This window comes from Dendropsophus ebraccatus, chromosome 2 (genome assembly GCF_027789765.1).
Source record: "Dendropsophus ebraccatus isolate aDenEbr1 chromosome 2, aDenEbr1.pat, whole genome shotgun sequence".
NCBI lineage: Eukaryota > Metazoa > Chordata > Amphibia > Anura > Hylidae > Dendropsophus > Dendropsophus ebraccatus.
In genome coordinates this window covers 119,307,705-119,326,740 of record NC_091455.1, presented here as the reverse complement: position 1 = coordinate 119,326,740, position 19,036 = coordinate 119,307,705, and the positions used below count along the sequence as shown (strand labels likewise).

Sequence of the window (19,036 nt, the reverse complement as noted above, 5' to 3'; positions counted from 1 at the left end):
GGTATTATTATTCTATAGGTCAGCCCGAACACAACCATATGCAGGTTTACACAGATTCTCTAATGTTATATATTTTTTTTTTAATGAAATACTTTTTTTTTGGCAATTAGTAATAAAACGGGCCCATTGTGACGCTTATAACAGTTTTATTTTTTCACCTATGGGGCTGTATGAGATGTAATTTTTTCCGCCATGATCTCTAGTTTTTATTAATACCATATTTGTGAAGATCGGACATTTTGATCACTTTTTATAAAAAATTTTAACCCCTTAAGGTCAAAGCCAATTTTCCTTTTTGCGCTTTTGCTTTTTCCATTTTATGTTTAAAAGTCCATAGCACTTGCATTTTTTTCACCTAGAGACTTATATGAGCCCTTATTTTTTGCGAAACCAATTGTACTTTGCAATGACAGGCATTATTTTTCCATAACATATGCTGCGAAACCGGAAAAAAATCATTTGCGCTGTCAAATTGAAAAAAAAAAAAAGGGGAGTTTTGCATTTACGCCGTTCGCCCTGGGGTAAAACTGACTGGTTATGCATGTTCCTCAAGTTGTTATGATTACAACGATATGTAACATATATAACTTTTATATTATCTGATGGCTTGTAAAAAATTCAAACCATTGTTAACAAATATATGTTCCTTAAAATCGCTCTATTCCCAGGCTTATAGCGCTTTTATCCTTTGGTCTATGGGGCTGTGTGAGGTGTCATTTTTTGCGCCATGATGTGTTCTTTCTATCTGTACCTTGATTGCGCATATTCGACTTTTTGATCGCTTTTTATTACATTTTTTCTGGATTTGATGCAACCAAAATGCGCAATTTTGCACTTTGGAATTTTTGTGCGCTTACACCGTTTACCGTGCGAGATCAGGAATGTGATCATTTAATAGTTCGGGCGATTACGTGCGCGGCGATACCAAACATGTTTATTTATTTGTTTATTTATATTTATAAAATGGGAAAATGGGGGGTGATTTGGACTTTTATTAGGGGAGGGGATTTTTTATTAATAAAAACACTTTTTAACTTTTTTTTTTACATGAACTAGAAGTCCCGCTGGGGGACTTGTATATAAACAGCACTGATCTCTCATAGAGATCAATGCTGTGTATATACACAGCAAAGATCGATTAGATCGGTCATAGATTGCTTTGGCCTGCTGTAGGCCACAGCAATCTATTGCCGAGTCGGGATCAGCGTCATTGCGACGCTGAGGCCCGGCACGGACAGAAGAACGGATCTCCCCCCTGCGATCGCATCGCGGGGGCGAGATCCGACCTACCAGACACCAGGGATATGAAGATTGAAGTGCTTAATTAGCCGGCGCGGCAACGGGACCCGTGCCAGCTAAATGAGGCGCTCCCTGGATGCAGATATCAGCCGGGAGCGGCGCCGTTCAGAGCGGGGTCCCCCCCTCTGAACTCCCCCTGCGGCACCATGACGTACCAGGTATGTCATGGGTCGCTAAGGGGTTATTGATATAATTTAACATAAAATCGGTAATCCTGGCACTTTTTTCCCTCTTTTCGTCTACGCCGTTCGCAATGACGCTTGTTATATTTTAATAGATCGGACAATTACGCACGCTACGGTATATTATATGTTTGTTTATTTTTATGTTTTATTTATATAATGGGAAAGGGGGGTGATTTCAACTTTTATTGGGGGAGGGGTTTTGGGGTAGTGTATTAGTGATTATAACTTTTTTTTACACATTTTAAGTCCCTTTGGGGGACTTGTACATACATTGCTTTCATTATTCACACTGATCATTGCTATGCCATAGACATGGCATTGATCAGTGTGATAGACGATCTGCTAAGTGGACCTGCCTGTGGAAGCAGGTGAGAGACCTCCGGCGGTCCGTTTTAACGATCGGGACCCCCGCAGTCACACTGCGAGGGTCCCGATCGGTAAGTGACAGGGGACTCCCCCTGTCACTTACACTAAAACGCCTAAGAGTTTAAGGAGTTAATGACACGCTGTAGCGCGATTGCTGCAGCCTGTCATTAGAGGATGTGCCTGCATCCCAATTCAGCACAAATGAATATTATCCATTACTGCACTACTGCAGTATCGGCCGGGATGATCTTCATCGGCCGTTCTACATAGTGTGAACCCGGCCTAAGGGTGCACTTCTGGTTTAGGGCCCTATTATGTAGCCTTATTTTTAATGTAAAGCCCCTATTACACGGGACGCTATTGAGGAGCAAATCGTTCCCCGCTTGCTCCTGCTGCCAATATTATGCACGGCGGATGCGAGCAGGTGAGTGGGGGAGGGGCCACGGGGAGCTGCTCGGGTGATCGCTAGATCGTCCGGGCAGCCCATAGAGGATAGTGGAGGTCTGCTGCCACCGCTCCTATTACACAGAGCAACAGCAACAGATCGCGGCTATCACAGTCGTTTGTCTTTCAACATGGTTGATAGACAAACGACAGCAACGATCAGCCGACATGAAAGATGTTAGCTGATTGTTGCCTTCCCTTACATGGGACGATTATCGGCCGTAATGGCCGATAATTGTTCGGTGTTATGCTACGTTTACAAGGAGCGATAATTTCGCCCAATCAATTGTTTAACTATTTTAAAGCAACAATTAAGTTTTTACAACGATCAGCGTTTAGATGAATAGATTGTTAGAAAAATCGTAAGAAAATTCGTAAGAAAAAAATCGTTAATGCGATCATTTTTTTTAGATCGCTTAAGCCCATCTTTTACATAGGTTGAATCTTTGAAAGACTGTTTACACAAAACGAACTGCGAATTTTTAGCGAACGATGAACAACGATTTGAGAACATGTTGAAAGATCAAAATGAACGATTTTTTGCTCATCGCTTGATGGTTTGCTGTGTTTACACGGTACGATTATCGCTCAAATGCGATCGTCATTGCGAAAATTCGAACGATAATTGTTCTGTGTAAACGCAGCATAATAGGGCCTTAAGCAGTGCTGGGCTACAGAGGGAGTTATCAGCTGACTGTTGTCTCTATTAATGCTACAGCTGGATGCCCCATGGTACAGCCCTGTACTGCCATCCTCAGCCTCACCTCCCTGTCACACTGGGCACACACGCAGCTTTGTCGCACACATTCCCACAGCTGATATGTCCTCATTCAGATGAATGGAACCGATTCTCTTCAGCAAAGATTCCGGGCACAGACCTTCTATGTGTAAATGTGCTATTTTCGAAGAACAAGTTAGAAATGCTGGTTTTCCCATGGGGCCCCGGGAGCAGGCGCGCGCCACCACCATCCACCTCTCACAGCTCCGTATCCGAGCTCAGTGATTGGGCACATAACACAGCACGGAGCGCTGCCTCATTTCCGGATATCTGCTGTCTCCTACCCCGGCTGATAGGTAATCGATGCATTGGCCTTCTGTTTGCCGTTATCCTAACCAACCACCGCAGTCCTGCCTCCCTACGTGCTCCACATTACAGGCGCTGACCACAACACAGCCGTACAGCGACATAAAATGCGCGGCTTACACGCACATGCGCAGTGAGTGCGGGAGCGTATTTTACGGCACTACAGTCAGACATGTAAAATAGCATCCATAGTCAAGCAATGGAAGCTGTGAACCCTCTCTGAAGATCCCAACCTACCGACAAATTATACGTGTTGCGTTAGTGGCGTACGCTTTCTGTGCGGCAAATTACGGAGAAGAGGAATCGTGTGTGCAGCAGGTTCGGTACCGGTAATAGACCTGATAATGTTGTATGCTCATAGACGTATATAGCTGCGGCATTGGAGCAGCTTGGGCTCGGGCACACAATGCGATATCACTGCTGTTGCGTCTCTGGACAATTTTACAGTCGCGTGTTCCTATCTTTCCTTCCTAGGATAACCAAATAAGCATTGCTGCTGTTCACCCCTACAGAGGCAGGAGCCTGGACTGCACAGTCCTCGCCATGCCGGGCTCCTCACTTACTGCAATGTGTATATACAGTGACAGGAGCCTGGACTGCACAGTCCTCGCCATGCCGGGCTCCTCACTTACTGCAATGTGTATATACAGTGACAGGAGCCTGGACTGCACAGTCCTCACCATGCCGGGCTCCTCACTTACTGCAATGTGTATATACAGTGACAGGAGCCTGGACTGCACAGTCCTCACCATGCCGGGCTCCTCACTTACTGCAATGTGTATATACAGTGACAGGAGCCTGGACTGCACAGTCCTCACCATGCCGGGCTCCTCACTTACTGCAATGTGTATATACAGTGACAGGAGCCTGGACTGCACAGTCCTCACCGTGCCGGGCTCCTCACTTACTGCAATGTGTATATACAGTGACAGGAGCCTGGACTGCACAGTCCTCGCCATGCCGGGCTCCTCACTTACTGCAATGTGTATATACAGTGACAGGAGCCTGGACTGCACAGTCCTCGCCATGCCGGGCTCCTCACTTACTGCAATGTGTATATACAGTGACAGGAGCCTGGACTGCACAGTCCTCGCCATGCCGGGCTCCTCACTTACTGCAATGTGTATATATAGTGACAGGAGCCTGGACTGCACAGTCCTCGCCATGCCGGGCTCCTCACTTACTGCAATGTGTATATACAGTGACAGGAGCCTGGACTGCACAGTCCTCGCCTTGCCGGGCTCCTCACTTACTGCAATGTGTATATACAGTGACAGGAGCCTGGACTGCACAGTCCTCGCCATGTCGGGCTCCTCACTTACTACAATGTGTATATACAGTGACAGGAGCCTGGACTGCACAGTCCTCACCATGCCGGGCTCCTCACTTACTGCAATGTGTATATACAGTGACAGGAGCCTGGACTGCACAGTCCTCACCATGCCGGGACGAGGCTGAAGTTGGTTTCTTATTCGGACAGTTTCTTATTCGGGGCTGAAGTTGGTTTCTTATTCGGCAGTTTCTTATTCAGAGGATTTTTCTTTTTCCTGTTTTAGCTATTATTCTTACAGAAAATGTATAATATTCATACCCTACCGTAAGTGAGGGGCCCTGAGAGGACTGGTGATAAAAATGGCAAAAAAGACCCCACAGTTGGCATAAAAATGGGCATGAAAGTAAAACCACAAAATTATTATTTAAAAATAAAATTGACTTTGGGCCACTGATCTCACACTGATAATACACAGAGAGGGATGCCCTGCATCACATCCAAGAGAGTCCAGCCTGGCCCAAAGTGGTTCTGGGTATAAAAACTGGCATCAAAGTGGGCAGATGGGCATTTTTGTCCTATTTTGAATAAGTAACAGGTGTTTTCAAAGGGTTAAATGAGTTTGGGCCACTGATCTCACACTGATAATACACAGAGAGGGATGCCCCGCATCACATCCAAGAGAGTCCAGCCTGGCCCAAAGTGGTTCTGGGTATAAAAACTGGCATCAAAGTGGGCACATAGCCATTTTTCATGATTTGAATAAGTAACAGCTGTTTTCAAAGGGTTAAATAAGTTTGGGCCACTGATCTCACACTGATATTACACAGAGAGGGATGCCCCGCATCACATCCAAGAGAGTCCAGCCTGGCCCAAAGTGGTTCTGGGTATAAAAACTGGCATCAAAGTGGGCGGATGGGCATTTTTGTCCTAATTTGAATAAGTAACAGCTGTTTTCAAAGGGTTAAATGAGTTTGGGCCACTGATCTCACACTGATAATACACAGAGAGGGATCCCCCGCATCACATCCAACAGAGTCCAGCCTGGCCCAAAGTGGTTCTGGGTATAAAAACTGGCATCAAAGTGGGCACATAGCCATTTTTTTCCAAATTTGAATAAGTAACAGGTGTTTTCAAAGGGTTAAATGCATTTGGGCCACTGATCTCACACTGATAATACACAGAGAGGGATGCCCCGCATCATACTGATCATACACAGAGAGGGATCCCCCGCATCTCACTGATAATACACAGAGAGGGATGCCCCGCATCACACTGATAATACACAGAGAGGGATGCCCCGCATCACACTGATCATACACAGAGAGGGATCCCCCGCATCTCACTGATAATACACAGAGAGGGATGCCCCGCATCACACTGATAATACACAGAGAGGGATGCCCCGCATCACACTGATCATACACAGAGAGGGATCCCCCGCATCTCACTGATAATACACAGAGAGGGATGCCCTGTGGGTCCTTACCAGACTTTGGAGCAAATGCCAAACTTTACTGAAACGGTAATGAGGATTAGGGTAAAACACACCTTTATCCATGGTGTTTTTGGTGCAATAAGGAGCTATCAGCAGTTTAGATTAATCTAACTGGCTGACAGTTCCCCTTTAATAATGGTCATTATTTGCCCTTATTTTTACTTTGTTTAAACATAGCCTAAAGGGGTATTCCTGGAAAAATTGAAAAAAAAAAGAACCAAAATTAACCCTTAACTAAAGAACTTATATATTCCTTGTTGGTTTTACTCGGAGATTGCTGGTCCAGTCACATGATGCAACCTTTCTTACAGTGATGTCCTACTTCCTTTCATCTTCTTGGGTATGGTGACGTCAGCACTTGGGGGCAAAGCCATCTCTCGTACCCAGAACGGCCTTCCTACACGTGCGCAGTGCGATCATTAGTATTGCAGCATGCATCTGCTAATCCCACTGGGTACAGGGACATCAATACTCCCGTAATCAGGTTCTGCTGGCTACAAGGGCGGTCTTAATGGCTACAAAGGGGTCCTATATGGCTACAAGGGGACCCTGACATTGCAGGCAACACATAGGACATATATATTTTAATGGCCCTGTTCACACATCTGTACAAGTGTTCAGGTCCACGTCCTGCGCTACAAAAAAATAAAGGATAGATTATAGTGCGGACTTGCATTTGCGGCACGAATCATTGTCTTCTACATAGTGCTCCGTAAACTGCGTAGCACTGTTACTGCACATTCATAGTGCGGTCCACCATTACAGGTCCGTATTCACTGGCTGAACTATGGATGTGTGAATGAGGCCTAACATAGCCTAAAGCAGACCTGTCAGCAGAAAACATTGCTGCAGGTATTGTTATTATAGAAATGTATTCAGGGTTAGCCGAGAAATGTTTATTAAGAAGAGATGGGACAGCTAATTCTGGGATCCTGTTATGCTGACAAATGCTTCCTGAGTACTTTAGCCCTGTTTGCTTAAAGGGGTAATGCGGCGCTAAACATTTATTCACAAAATACCCAGAACCACTTTGGGCCAGGCTGGACTCTCTTGGATGTGATGCGGGGCATCCCTATCTGTGTGTACGTAGTGTGAGATCAGTGGCCCAAACTCATTTAACCCTTTGAAAATAGCTGTTACTTATTCAAATCATGAAAAATGGCTATGTGCCCACTTTGATGCCAGTTTTTATACCCAGAACCACTTTGGGCCAGGCTGGAATCTCTTGGGTATGATGCGGGGCATCCCTCTCTGTGTATTATCAGTGTGAGATCAGTGGCCCAAACTCATTTAACCCTTTGAAAACACCTGTTACTTATTCAAAATAGGACAAAAATGCCCATCTGCCCACTTTGATGCCAGTTTTTATACCCAGAACCACTTTGGGCCAGGCTGGACTCTCTTGGATGTGATGCGGGGCATGCCTATCTGTGTGTACGTAGTGTGAGATCAGTGGCCCAAACTCATTTAACCCTTTGAAAACAGCTGTTACTTATTCAAATCATGAAAAATGCCTATGTGCCCACTTTGATGCCAGTTTTTATACCCAGAACCACTTTGGGCCAGGCTGGACTCTGTTGGATGTGATGCGGGGGATCCCTCTCTGTGTATTATCAGTGTGAGATCAGTGGCCCAAACTCATTTAACCCTTTGAAAACAGCTGTTACTTATTCAAATTGGGAAAAATGCCAATCTGCCCACTTTGATGCCAGTTTTTATACCCAGAACCACTTTGGGCCAGGCTGGACTCTCTTGGGATGTGATGCGGGGCATCCCTCTCTGTGTAATATCAGTGTGAGATCTGTGGCCCAAAGTCAATTTTATTTTTAAATAATAATTTTGTGGTTTTACTTTCATGCCCATTTTTATGCCAACCATGGGGTCTTTTTTGCCATTTTTATCACCAGTCCTCTCAGGGCCCCTCACTTACGGTAGGGTATGAATATTATTCATTTTCTGTAAGAATAATAGCTAAAACAGGAAAAAGAAAAATCCTCTGAATAAGAAACTGCCGAATAAGAAACCAACTTCAGCCCCGAATAAGAAACGGTCCGAATAAGAAACCAATTTCAGCCTCGTCATGCCGGGCTCCTCACTTACTGCAATGTGTATATACAGTGACAGGAGCCTGGACTGCACAGTCCTCACCATGCCGGGCTCCTCACTTACTGCAATGTGTATATACAGTGACAGGAGCCTGGACTGCACAGTCCTCGCCATGCCGGGCTCCTCACTTACTGCAATGTGTATATACAGTGACAGGAGCCTGGACTGCACAGTCCTCGCCATGTCGGGCTCCTCACTTACTGCAATGTGTATATACAGTGACAGGAGCCTGGACTGCACAGTCCTCACCAAGCCGGGCTCCTCACTTACTGCAATGTGTATATACAGTGACAGGAGCCTGGACTGCACAGTCCTCGCCATGCCGGGCTCCTCACTTACTGCAATGTGTATATACAGTGACAGGTGCCTGGACTGCACAGTCCTCACCATGCCGGGCTCCTCACTTACTGCAATGTGTATATACAGTGACAGGAGCCTGGACTGCACAGTCCTCGCCATGCCGGGCTCCTCACTTACTGCAATGTGTATATACGGAAGCATTTCTATTGGCTATGACGGAAGGGATATTTTGTTGTCAGCAAGTGACTATAACTCTGTGTATAATGAAGTTATCCTGTTTTCCAGTGTACATGATGTCTCCTGCACTAGGAACCTTCCCTGTTTCCTCTGTAGGGATACAAGTGTGTCCTGGTCACTGAGGGACACATTAGGGGTGAGGCATGGCTGGAGCCAAATATCCAGCAGCTCATGGAGTTACTGTTAGTGCTTGTTGTATTGTGAGTAGATATGAGCAAACCTGGAGCATGCTCGAGTCGTTCCGAACCCGAACGTTCGGCATTTGATTAGCTGGGGCTGCTGAACTTGGATAAAGCTCCAAGGTTGTCTGGAAAACATGGATACATCCAATGACTATATCCATGATTTCCACATAGCCTTAGGGCTTTATCCAAGTTCAGCAGCCACCGCTAATCAAATGCCGAAAGTTTGGGTTCGGATGGACTCGAGCATGCTCAAGGTTCACTCATCTCTAATTGTGAGGTTTGTGTGCTGATAGCGCTTTTACCTGCAGAATTGTACGGCCATTAATAATCAGCTTAACACCTTAGTGACCGCCGCACGTATTTTAACGGTGGCCACTAATGGGCTTTATTCCGATGCGTGCGCCTTTTAACGGCGGACACATCGGAAAAAATTGCCGCCCGGCAGCGGCAGCAGAGCGGGGGATCAGCTGTCAGTGTGACAGCTGACCCTCCCCCAAAGCATGACAGCGGCATCTAACGGGTTCCGGTCGGCGCCGCGGGTATACTGACCTGATCAGAAGTCCCGCACCTGACGGTCTCCATGGTGATCCCGGGGTCCTAATGAAGGCCCCCGGGCTCACCATGGATATGCCTCTGCTCAGCCATACAGAGGTATGGCCGAGCAGAAGCCTGTCAGCAAGTAGCTGACACATATACAATACACTGCATTACATCGGTAATGCAGTGTATTGTATCAGTGATCAATAATACACAAGTGTACAGTAATGTACACTAGTGTAAAAGTAAAAAAAAAGTGCACCAAACACACAAGACCCCCCAGCCCCCGCCTCCCCCATAATAAAAATGCATTACATTCCCCATACACTATAAAACGTTACATAAAAGTGATCAAAAACACAAATCCTGTACATATTTGGTATCTCCACGTTCGTAACGACCCAATCTATAAAACTATATCAATAATTATATCGCACGACACACGCTGTTAAAATGTAAAAAAAAAGTACCAGAAAAGCTGTATTTTATCAATCCACTTTAGAAAATACGTTATAAAATAACATATACATATAAAACTTATCGATAGAAACTACAGATCTTCCCGCAAAAAATAAGCCCAAAACGAGCTCTGTCGCACAAAAGATGAGAACGCTATGGATCTTGCAATGTGGCGACAGTTTTTGTGGGTTTTTGCTAGGAAGATAGTTTTTATTGCGCCAAAGGGGTAATAGTTAAAAAAAACCCTATACAAATGTGGTATCGCCGTAACCGTAGTGACCCAGAGAATACATGTATTATGTTATTAGTGACCGCTGATACGGATTTTTACGGTGATCACTAATGGGCTCTATACTGCTGCCATCAGCTGTTTATGGCGATGGTGCATAATAGTGCAGCAGCGCCGGTAATGCCGGCAGCCCCCTCCTCTCAGCTATCGGAGTTAGCTGAGGGGTTGGGGTAGAATGTGGGGTCAGTGCCGGCCAGTCCCCGCACCGACGATCGCCGTTATTAACAGTATAACGGCGGCCACTGGTAACGGGCATTGCTTTCATCTCATTTGAACGCTTTCATCTCTTCTCACAGTGAATCCACGGTGAGAGGAGATGAGAACATGTCCCCCCCTGTCCCTAGAATTAACCCTAGTGACCTGGTTGGCTGCCACCATCACTGTGAACATACTCTCTTCACAGTGATGGATTCCTAAAATTATCAAAGCTTCATTCTCTCCACCACCGGAGGTGGCAGAGAGCATGCGGCAATGATCGGGGACCACCCGGTGTGGTCCCAGTACAAGCGATCAGGGGCACCAAAGTCAAGTGCCCCGGATTGCCCGTAAACCATCATAGATTGCCTGTAACTGCCCCAAATTGCCCGTAACCATGCCATATAGCCAGTAAACACCCCCAGATTGCCCGTAACCACCCCATATTGGCACAGACTGCTCGTAACCACCCCAGATTGCCTATAACCACACCAGATTCCCTGTTGCCACCCCAGATAGCCAGTAAACACCCCAAGATTGTCCATTACCACCCCAAATAGCAAGTAAACACCCACATATTGCCTGTAACTAAAATGAGCCTGCTTCTCTTCTGAGCCTGCTGTGTGCCCATACAGTGGTTTATGCCCACATATGGGGTACCATTGTACCTCCGTTACAAAGATGAATTCTTTGAGGTGTGCACTTTCCTAAATAGGGTGACTTTTGGGGGGGCTCTATTCTGTAGACATTACAGGGGCTCTGCAAACGCACCTGGCACTCAGAAACTTCTTCAGAAAAATCATGCACTGAAAATGCTAATTGACGCTCCTTCCCTTCTGAGCCCGGCTGTGTGCCCATGCAGTGGTTTATGCCCACATATGGGGTATCGTTCTACTCAGGGGAACCTGCCTTACATATATTGGGGTGAGTTTTCTCCCCTGTTTATCGAGAAATTTTCAAGAAATTTCAAACTAAACAAACATATTATTGGGAAAAATAATTTTTTTTTCATTTTTACGGTCTTCTTTTGAATACTTTCCTCTAATACCTGTGGAGTCAAAATGGTCACCTCACACCAAGATGAATTCTTTGCCCACATATGGGGTACCGTTCTACTCAGGAGAACCTGCGTTACAAAATTTGGCATGCATTTTCTTTCATGTTTATTATGAAAATGAGATACTTTAATCTTTAATATTTAATCTTTAATCTACAAATATATTATTGGAAAATTTCTATTTTCCATTTTTTTACGACCTAATTGTGAATACTTTGCTCAAGCCCCTGTAGAGTCAAAATGCTCATTATATAAAAAGCAGTTTGAAGCTCTCCCCCCTGTTTTCATTGTTCTCCTATGGAGAGAGCTAAAACAGGGCAACAAAGAGTTAATCTACAAATACCTCACCCTGTATCTCCTCTGACCATCAGCACTGACCTCTCTGAGCTCTGATTTACAGCTGTGACCCAGCTCTGTGCCTGTAATCCTCTGTTATCTGCTTTCTGCTGCCGGCTAACTCCCTCCTCCCTCCCTCCTCCCCCCTCCCCCCTCCCCTCTCTATAGGAACAGACAGAGTGTGACTCATGCAACAATTCACAATTTTCAGATTTTTTGCAGTGGATGGAAAAGAGGAGAGGAGGGGGGGGGACCTGGGAAAAGGCTTTTTACATGCAGATAATGGCATATTTGGCTAATAAACCCAATTACAAAGTTTCTTTAAATCACCTGGACTATTGGTTTCTGCAAAAAAAAAAAAAAAACTCGACAGTGACTCTTTAACCCTTTAACCCTTTGAGGACCAGGCCCAAAATGACCCAGTGGACCGCGCAAATTTTGATCTTAGTGCTTTCGTTTTTCCCTCCTCCACTTCTAAGAGCTCTAGCACTCTCAGTTTTCTATCTACAAGCCATGTAAGTGCTTGTTTTTTACAGGAATAGTTGTACTGTGTAATGGCGTCATTCATTTTACCATAACATGTATGATGGAATTCCAAATATATTATTTATGAATATATAAATAGGTGAAATCGTAAGAAAGAATGCAATATGGTAACGTTTGGGGGGTTCCTGTGTCTACGTAATGCACTATATGGTAACAGCGACATGATACCATTATTCTATAGGTCAGTCTGAACACAACCATATGCAGGTTACACAGATTCTCTAATGTTATATATATATTTTTTTATGAAATCCTTTTTTTTGGCAATTAAATATTAATAAAATGGGCCTATTGTGACGCTTATAACGGTTTTATTTTTTCACCTATGGGGCTGTATGGGTTGTCATTTTTTCCGCCATGATCTCTAGTTTTTATTAATACCATATTTGTGAAGATCGGACGTTTTGATCACTTTTTATTGATTTTTTTTAATATATAATGTAACATAAAATCGGTAATCTGCGCACTTTTTCCCCTCTTTTCGTGTACGCCGTTTACCGGTCGCAATGACGCTTGTTATATTTTAATAGATCGGACAATTACGCACGCTACGGTATATTATATGTTTATCTATTTATTCATTTTTATATGTTTTATTTATATAATGGGAAAGGGGGGTGATTTAGACTTTTATTGGGGGAGGGGTTTTGGGGTAGTGTAATAGTGTTTTGAACTTTTTTTTTTTTTACACTTTTGAAGTCCCTTTGGGGGACTTCTACATACATTACTTTGATTTATACACTGATGAATGCTATGCCATAGGCATAGCATTGATCAGTGTTATCGGCGCTCTGCTCATTGAGCCTGCCTGTGCAGGCTCAGTGTAGCAGAGCGCCGATCGGACCGCATGGAGGCAGGTAAGAGACCTCCAGCAGTCCGTTTCAACGATCGGGACCCCCGCAGTCACACTGCGGGGGTCCCGATCGGTAAGTGACAGGGGACTCCCCCTGTCACTTACACTTAAACGCTGCGGTCGCGCCGCGATCGCGGCATTTAAGGGGTTAATGACACGCGGCAGCGCGATCGCTGCAGCGTGTCATTACCGGTGAGGTCCCGGCTGCTCACTGCAGCCGGCCCCCACCTGCTATGAAGCGTGCTCTGCTCCGGAGCGCGCTTCATAGCGGGAATAACACCCATGACGTAAGGTTACGTCATGGGTCGTCTGGGGACAGACTTCCATGACGTAACCCTACGTCCAGGGTCGTCTAGGGGTTAAGGACATGGCCCATTTTCGTTTTTACGTTTTCGGTTTTTCCTCCTTGTGTTTAAAAGGTCATAGCACTTGCATTTTTCCACCTAGAAACCCACATGACCCCTTATTTTTTGCTTCACTAATTGTACTTTGCAATTACAGGCAGAATTTTTGCATAAAGTACACTGCGAAACCAGAAAAAAATTCAAAGTGTGGTGAAATTGAAAAAAAAACCGCATTTCTTTTATTTGGGGGAAATGTGTTTTTACGCCATTCGCCCTGTGGTAAAACTGACTTGTTATGCATGTTCCTCAAGTCGTTACGATTAAAACGATATATAACATGTATAACTTATATTGTATCTGATGGCCTGTAAAAAATTCAAACCGTTGTTAACCAATATACGTGCCTTAAAATCGCTCCATTCCCAGGCTTATAGCACTTTTATCCTTTGGTCTATGGGGCTGTGCGAGGTGTCATTTTTTGCGCCATGATATGTTCTTTCTATCGGTACCTTGATTGCGCATATACGACTTTTTGATCGCTTTATATTACATTTTTTCTGGATTTGATGCGACCAAAAATGCGCAATTTTGCACTTTGGGATTTTTTTGCGCTGACGCCGTTTACCGTACGAGATCAGGAATGTGATTAATTAATAGTTCGGGCGATTACGCACGCGGCGATAGCAAACATGTTTATTTATTTATTTGTTTACTTTTATTTAAAACCTGGGAAAAGGGGGGTGATTCAGACTTTTATTAGGGGAGGGGGCTTTTTACTATTAACAACACTTTTTTTTTTTTTTTTTTTACACATATACTAGAAGCCCCCCTGGGGGACTTCTAGTATATATACTTTGATCTCTCATTGAGATCTCTGCAGCATAGATATGCTGCAGAGATCCATGAGATCGGCACTCGTTTGCTTTCGGCTGCTGCAGCCGAAAACGAACGAGTGCCGAGCCGAGGACGGCGCCATCTTGGACACGTCCTCGGCCGGCATCAGTAACGGAGATCGCTCCTCCGGGACAAGGTCCCGGAGGAGCGATCTCCCCCACTAGACACCAGGGAAACGTTGCCTCCGGTAATCGGAGGCAGCTGTCAACTTTGACAGCTGCCTCCGATTAGCTAATTAGCGGGCACGGCGATCAGACCGTGCCCGCTAATAGCGGCGGTCCCGGGCTACACGCGGCACCCGGGATCGCGGCACTTCAAAGCAGGGGCCGCCGCGCGGCCCCGCTTTGAAGTGCAAGTGAGGACATAGGACGTACCGGTACGTCCTATGTCCTTAAGAGGTTAACCCTTTGAGGACCAGGCCTAAAATGACCCAGTGGACCGCGCAAATTTTGATCTTTTATGTTTTCATTTTCCCTTCTCCCCTTCTAAGAGCTCTAGCACTTTCAGTTTTCTATCCACAAGCCATGTAAGTGCTTGTTTTTTGCAGGAATAGTTGTACTGTGTAATGGCGTCTTTCATTTTACCATAACATGTGTGACTGAATCCCAAATATATTATTTATGAAGATATAAATTGGTGAAATCGTAAAAAAGAATGCAATATGGTAACGTTTGGGGGTTCCTGTGTCTACGTAATGCACTATATGGTAAAAGCGACATGATACAATTATTCTATAGGTCAGTCCGAACACAACCATATGCAGGTTTACACAGATTCTCTAATGTTATATATATTTTTTTTAACTGAAATCCTTTTTTTTTTTTTTTTTTTTGGCAATTAATTATAAATAAAATAGCCCTATTGTGACGCTTATAACAGTTTTATTTTTTCATCTATGGGGCTGTATGGGGTGTAATTTTTTTTCCCGCCATGATCTCCAGTTTTTATTAATACCGTATTTGTGAAGATCGGACGTTTTGATCACTTTTTATACATTTTTTTTTAATTTTATTTATATATATATATATATATATATATATATATATATATATATATATATAAACATTAAATCGGTAATCCCCGCACTTTTTCACCCTTTTCGTGTACGCCGTTTACCATTCGCAATGACGCTTGTTATATTTTAATAGATTGGACAATTACGCACGCTACGGTATATTATATGTTTATTTGTTTATTTTTATATGTTTATATAATGGGAAAGGGGGGTGATTTAGACTTTTATTGGGGGAGGGGTTTTGGGGTAGTGTGTTAGTGTTTTAACTTTTTTTTTTTTACACATTTGAAGTCCCTTTGGGGGTCTTTTACATACAGTACTTTGATTTTTACACTGATCACTGCTATGCCCTAGGCATATAATTGATCAGTGTTATTGGCGCTCTGCTCATTAAGCCTGCCTGTGCAGGCTCCGTGTAGCAGATCGCCAATCGGACCGCGCGGAGGCAGGTGAGAGACCTCCGGCGGTCCGTTTTAACGATCAGGACCCCCGCAGTCACACTGTGGGGGTCCCGATCGGTAAGTGACAGGGGACTCCCCCTGTCACTTACACTTAAACGCTGCGGACGCTGCGGCATTTAAGGAGTTAATGACACGCGGCAGCGCGATCGCTGCAGCGTGTCATTACCGGTGAGATCCCGCCTGCTGATTGCAGCCGGCCCCCACCTGCTATGAAGCGCGCTCCACTCCGGAGCGCGCTTCATAGCCAGTGAAACAACCAGGACGTATAGTTACGCCCTAGGTCGTCTGGGAACAGACTTCCATGGCGTAACTATACGCCCTGGGTCGTCTAAGGGTTAAGGCCCAAATAGGCTTGGTCCCTAAGGGGTTAAAGGGGTAGTTCGGTATAAACTTTTTTCTCTAAATAAAACACAATACAAAGTTATACAACAATGTAATGTGTGTTATTTATGTGAATGGCCCCCTTCCCCATGTTTCCACCCCCCGACCTTTTACCCAGAAGTGTGATACTGTATATTCACGGAATCACTTTTGACCCCGGCCACCATCTTGGGACGATCACGTCACTCTTCAGGAGGCCGGCCTGACTGCTCCAGCTCTCCCTCATGCCGGCCCTCCTCCAGCGCATCATCAGATGCTCAGCTGCGATTGGCTGAGCATAACAGAAGACGTTGGGAGGACGGCCGGCATGAGGGAGGGCTGGAGCAGTCAGGCCGCCCTCCTGAAGAGTGACGTGATCGTCCCAAGATGGGTCGACAGTGATTCCGTGAGTATACTGTCTCACACTTTTGGGTCAAAGGTCGGGGGGGGGGTGGAAACATTGGGAAGGGGGCCATTCACATAAATAACACACATTAAAATGTTGTATAACTTTTGTAATGTGTGTTATTTTGTGAAAAAAAGTTTTATTCCGCACTACCCCTTTTTAAAAGCTGCACAAATTGCACTAAAGCCACGTGTCAGCGTGGTTGTGGTCACAAAAGGCCTGCGCCCAATGTATATCTGCATCATGTGTCCTGAGCAGGACATGACTTTTATTCTCTGGAAGTAAACAATGAAGGTTTCTATCAAATGACAGCAAGCAAACATCTTAAACTTAGATTAAAGGGAATTTAGCTGCCGATTAGACAATCTTAAAGGGGATATCTGGAGAGCAGAAAAGGTCCTACCTCTTCTTCTCTCCAGCGCTCCACTTCCTTCCTACTGCCAGTCTGTGCTTCCACAGACGAGAGCGGAGCAGAGCAATGATCAATAGCCACCCCCTGTTACCAGTGTTGCAGCGACATTGAGCAGCTATTGGACATCGTGTAAGAGTGCTGTTTAGACTGCATGCAACACATGCTGATTTATTAGCTATTCTAACAATATGTTTAATATATGGTAGTCCAACAGGCTACTCCTAAGCATTAATTGAGTAACCTGACTTCTGCACATTCCAGATTGTATATTGTTTTATGGTCTCTCTCTCCCACTATATAGTTCCTGCAATCGTAATTGGACTGTTATTAATATATACAATCCTTTAGATTTCTGGTAACTTTTCACTTAAACATTTTTCATAGTTAGAAATTTGACAAATGGTCCTCAGACCTCTTCTTAAGGGTATGTTCACACTGAGCAAATCAGGCGGAAGAATCCTGCCTGCCTCAGTGTACCATAGCCTGTCTGTGGGTGAGCTTGCGCTGCCGCTGTTCTCCACTCAAAGAAATGACGTGTCAATTCTTTGAGCAGAGAGCGGTGGCAACAGAGGAGTGTGAACATACCCTAAGACTTCATAAAACTATATATAAGAATTATTTTTATATTTATTTATTTCTTATAGGCCTGCAGTATAAATATGAGTCTCCCGGGGCAGCAGAAATGTGATTTACAAGTGAAAACCGTGCCCAAGGTATGTAGATAATCTTGCAGTTAATGTAAAGCTCTGTTAACACGAGCATCATGGCCTATTAAGACACCTAAATAATTATTTGGCTTCTAATGCTGCGTTTACACAGAACGATTATCGTTCGAATTTTCGCAATAATGATCGCATTTTAACGATAATCGTTCCGTGTAAACACAGCAAACGATTAAGAGACGAGCGAGAAATCATTCATTTTGATCTTCCAACATGTTCTCAAATCGTTGTTCGCTAAAAATTCGCAGATTGCTTTGTGTAAACAATCTTTCAAAGATTCACCCTATGTGAAAAATGGGCTTAAGCGATCTTAAAAACGATCGCAATAAACGATTTTTCTTACAATTTTTCTAACTATTTTTTTTTTCGTCTAAACACTGATTGTTATAAAAACCGAATCGTTGCTTCAAAATCGTTAAACAATCGATTGGGCGAATTATCGCTTTGTGTAAACGCAGCATTAAGGGATCCTTTTAAACTATTTGTTTAGATCTGTCATTTTCTGCGTGACTATTCACACCGTAAAGGCTCTATTCGGGCCCCAAGTGTAACTTAGATCTAGTAACTGGGAGCTGTAACGTTATGCAGGGTTATATTTTGTGTACACAAATGCTGAATAGCAGAACATAAGCCTATTACTATGTACTGTGGCATTGCAAGGACCCTGTTAACCACATGCTCTGTGTTTGAGAGTACATTCAGTAGAAGTTATGGTTCTTGTAATTAACACCTTCATAAAAAGACATCTCTTTAGGGATGGTCACATACAGCATTTTGTAACAGTTTTTTAATTCAGTTTTTTTTTGTTTTTTTTAATCTTCCTTCCTGTTTTGGTTAAACAAACTGTGTGTGTAAACCCATCCATAATATAAGAGCATTTAGATCTGTCCTATTCAGATGAATGGTTTATGGGCATGCTTAGTGAATATTATAGAGCTCATTCTATAGGGAGGAGTGCACTGAGTTTTGATCAACAGCTATTGTGTGTACCTCTGTTATCTATATACTGGTGTCACCTGTCACTGCACTCTTATCTGTGTTGATGAGAAGATCACTGCTAGGAAATGATCTGTACACAATAGAAAGTCTCAGTTTATAAATAAAGCCAGCCCTGAGCTCGCGGACTCTGGTGGCCGCGTGCTTCTCCGTCTGTGCCATAGACTCCATTCTGTGCAC

At 44.2% G+C, this 19,036-nt stretch overlaps 1 protein-coding gene across 4 annotated transcripts in view; it reads left to right on the top strand.

Moving 5' to 3' along the window:
- The first annotated feature begins 3,143 nt into the window (after positions 1 to 3,143).
- The window catches only part of LOC138783462 (uncharacterized), a 105,635-nt gene continuing 89,742 nt past the window's right edge, over positions 3,144 to 19,036 (top strand). The window contains exons 1-2 of one of the 4 annotated variants that reach the window (XM_069958185.1): positions 3,144 to 3,368; positions 17,783 to 17,851. In XM_069958185.1, the coding sequence (XP_069814286.1) occupies positions 17,798 to 17,851 (54 nt within the window). In that variant the 5' untranslated portion in view covers positions 3,144 to 3,368; positions 17,783 to 17,797. Of the gene's footprint in view, positions 3,369 to 3,489; positions 3,708 to 17,782; positions 17,852 to 19,036 lie in introns of those variants that run through there. The other 3 variants (XM_069958184.1, XM_069958183.1, XM_069958182.1) reach the window with 3 other exon arrangements.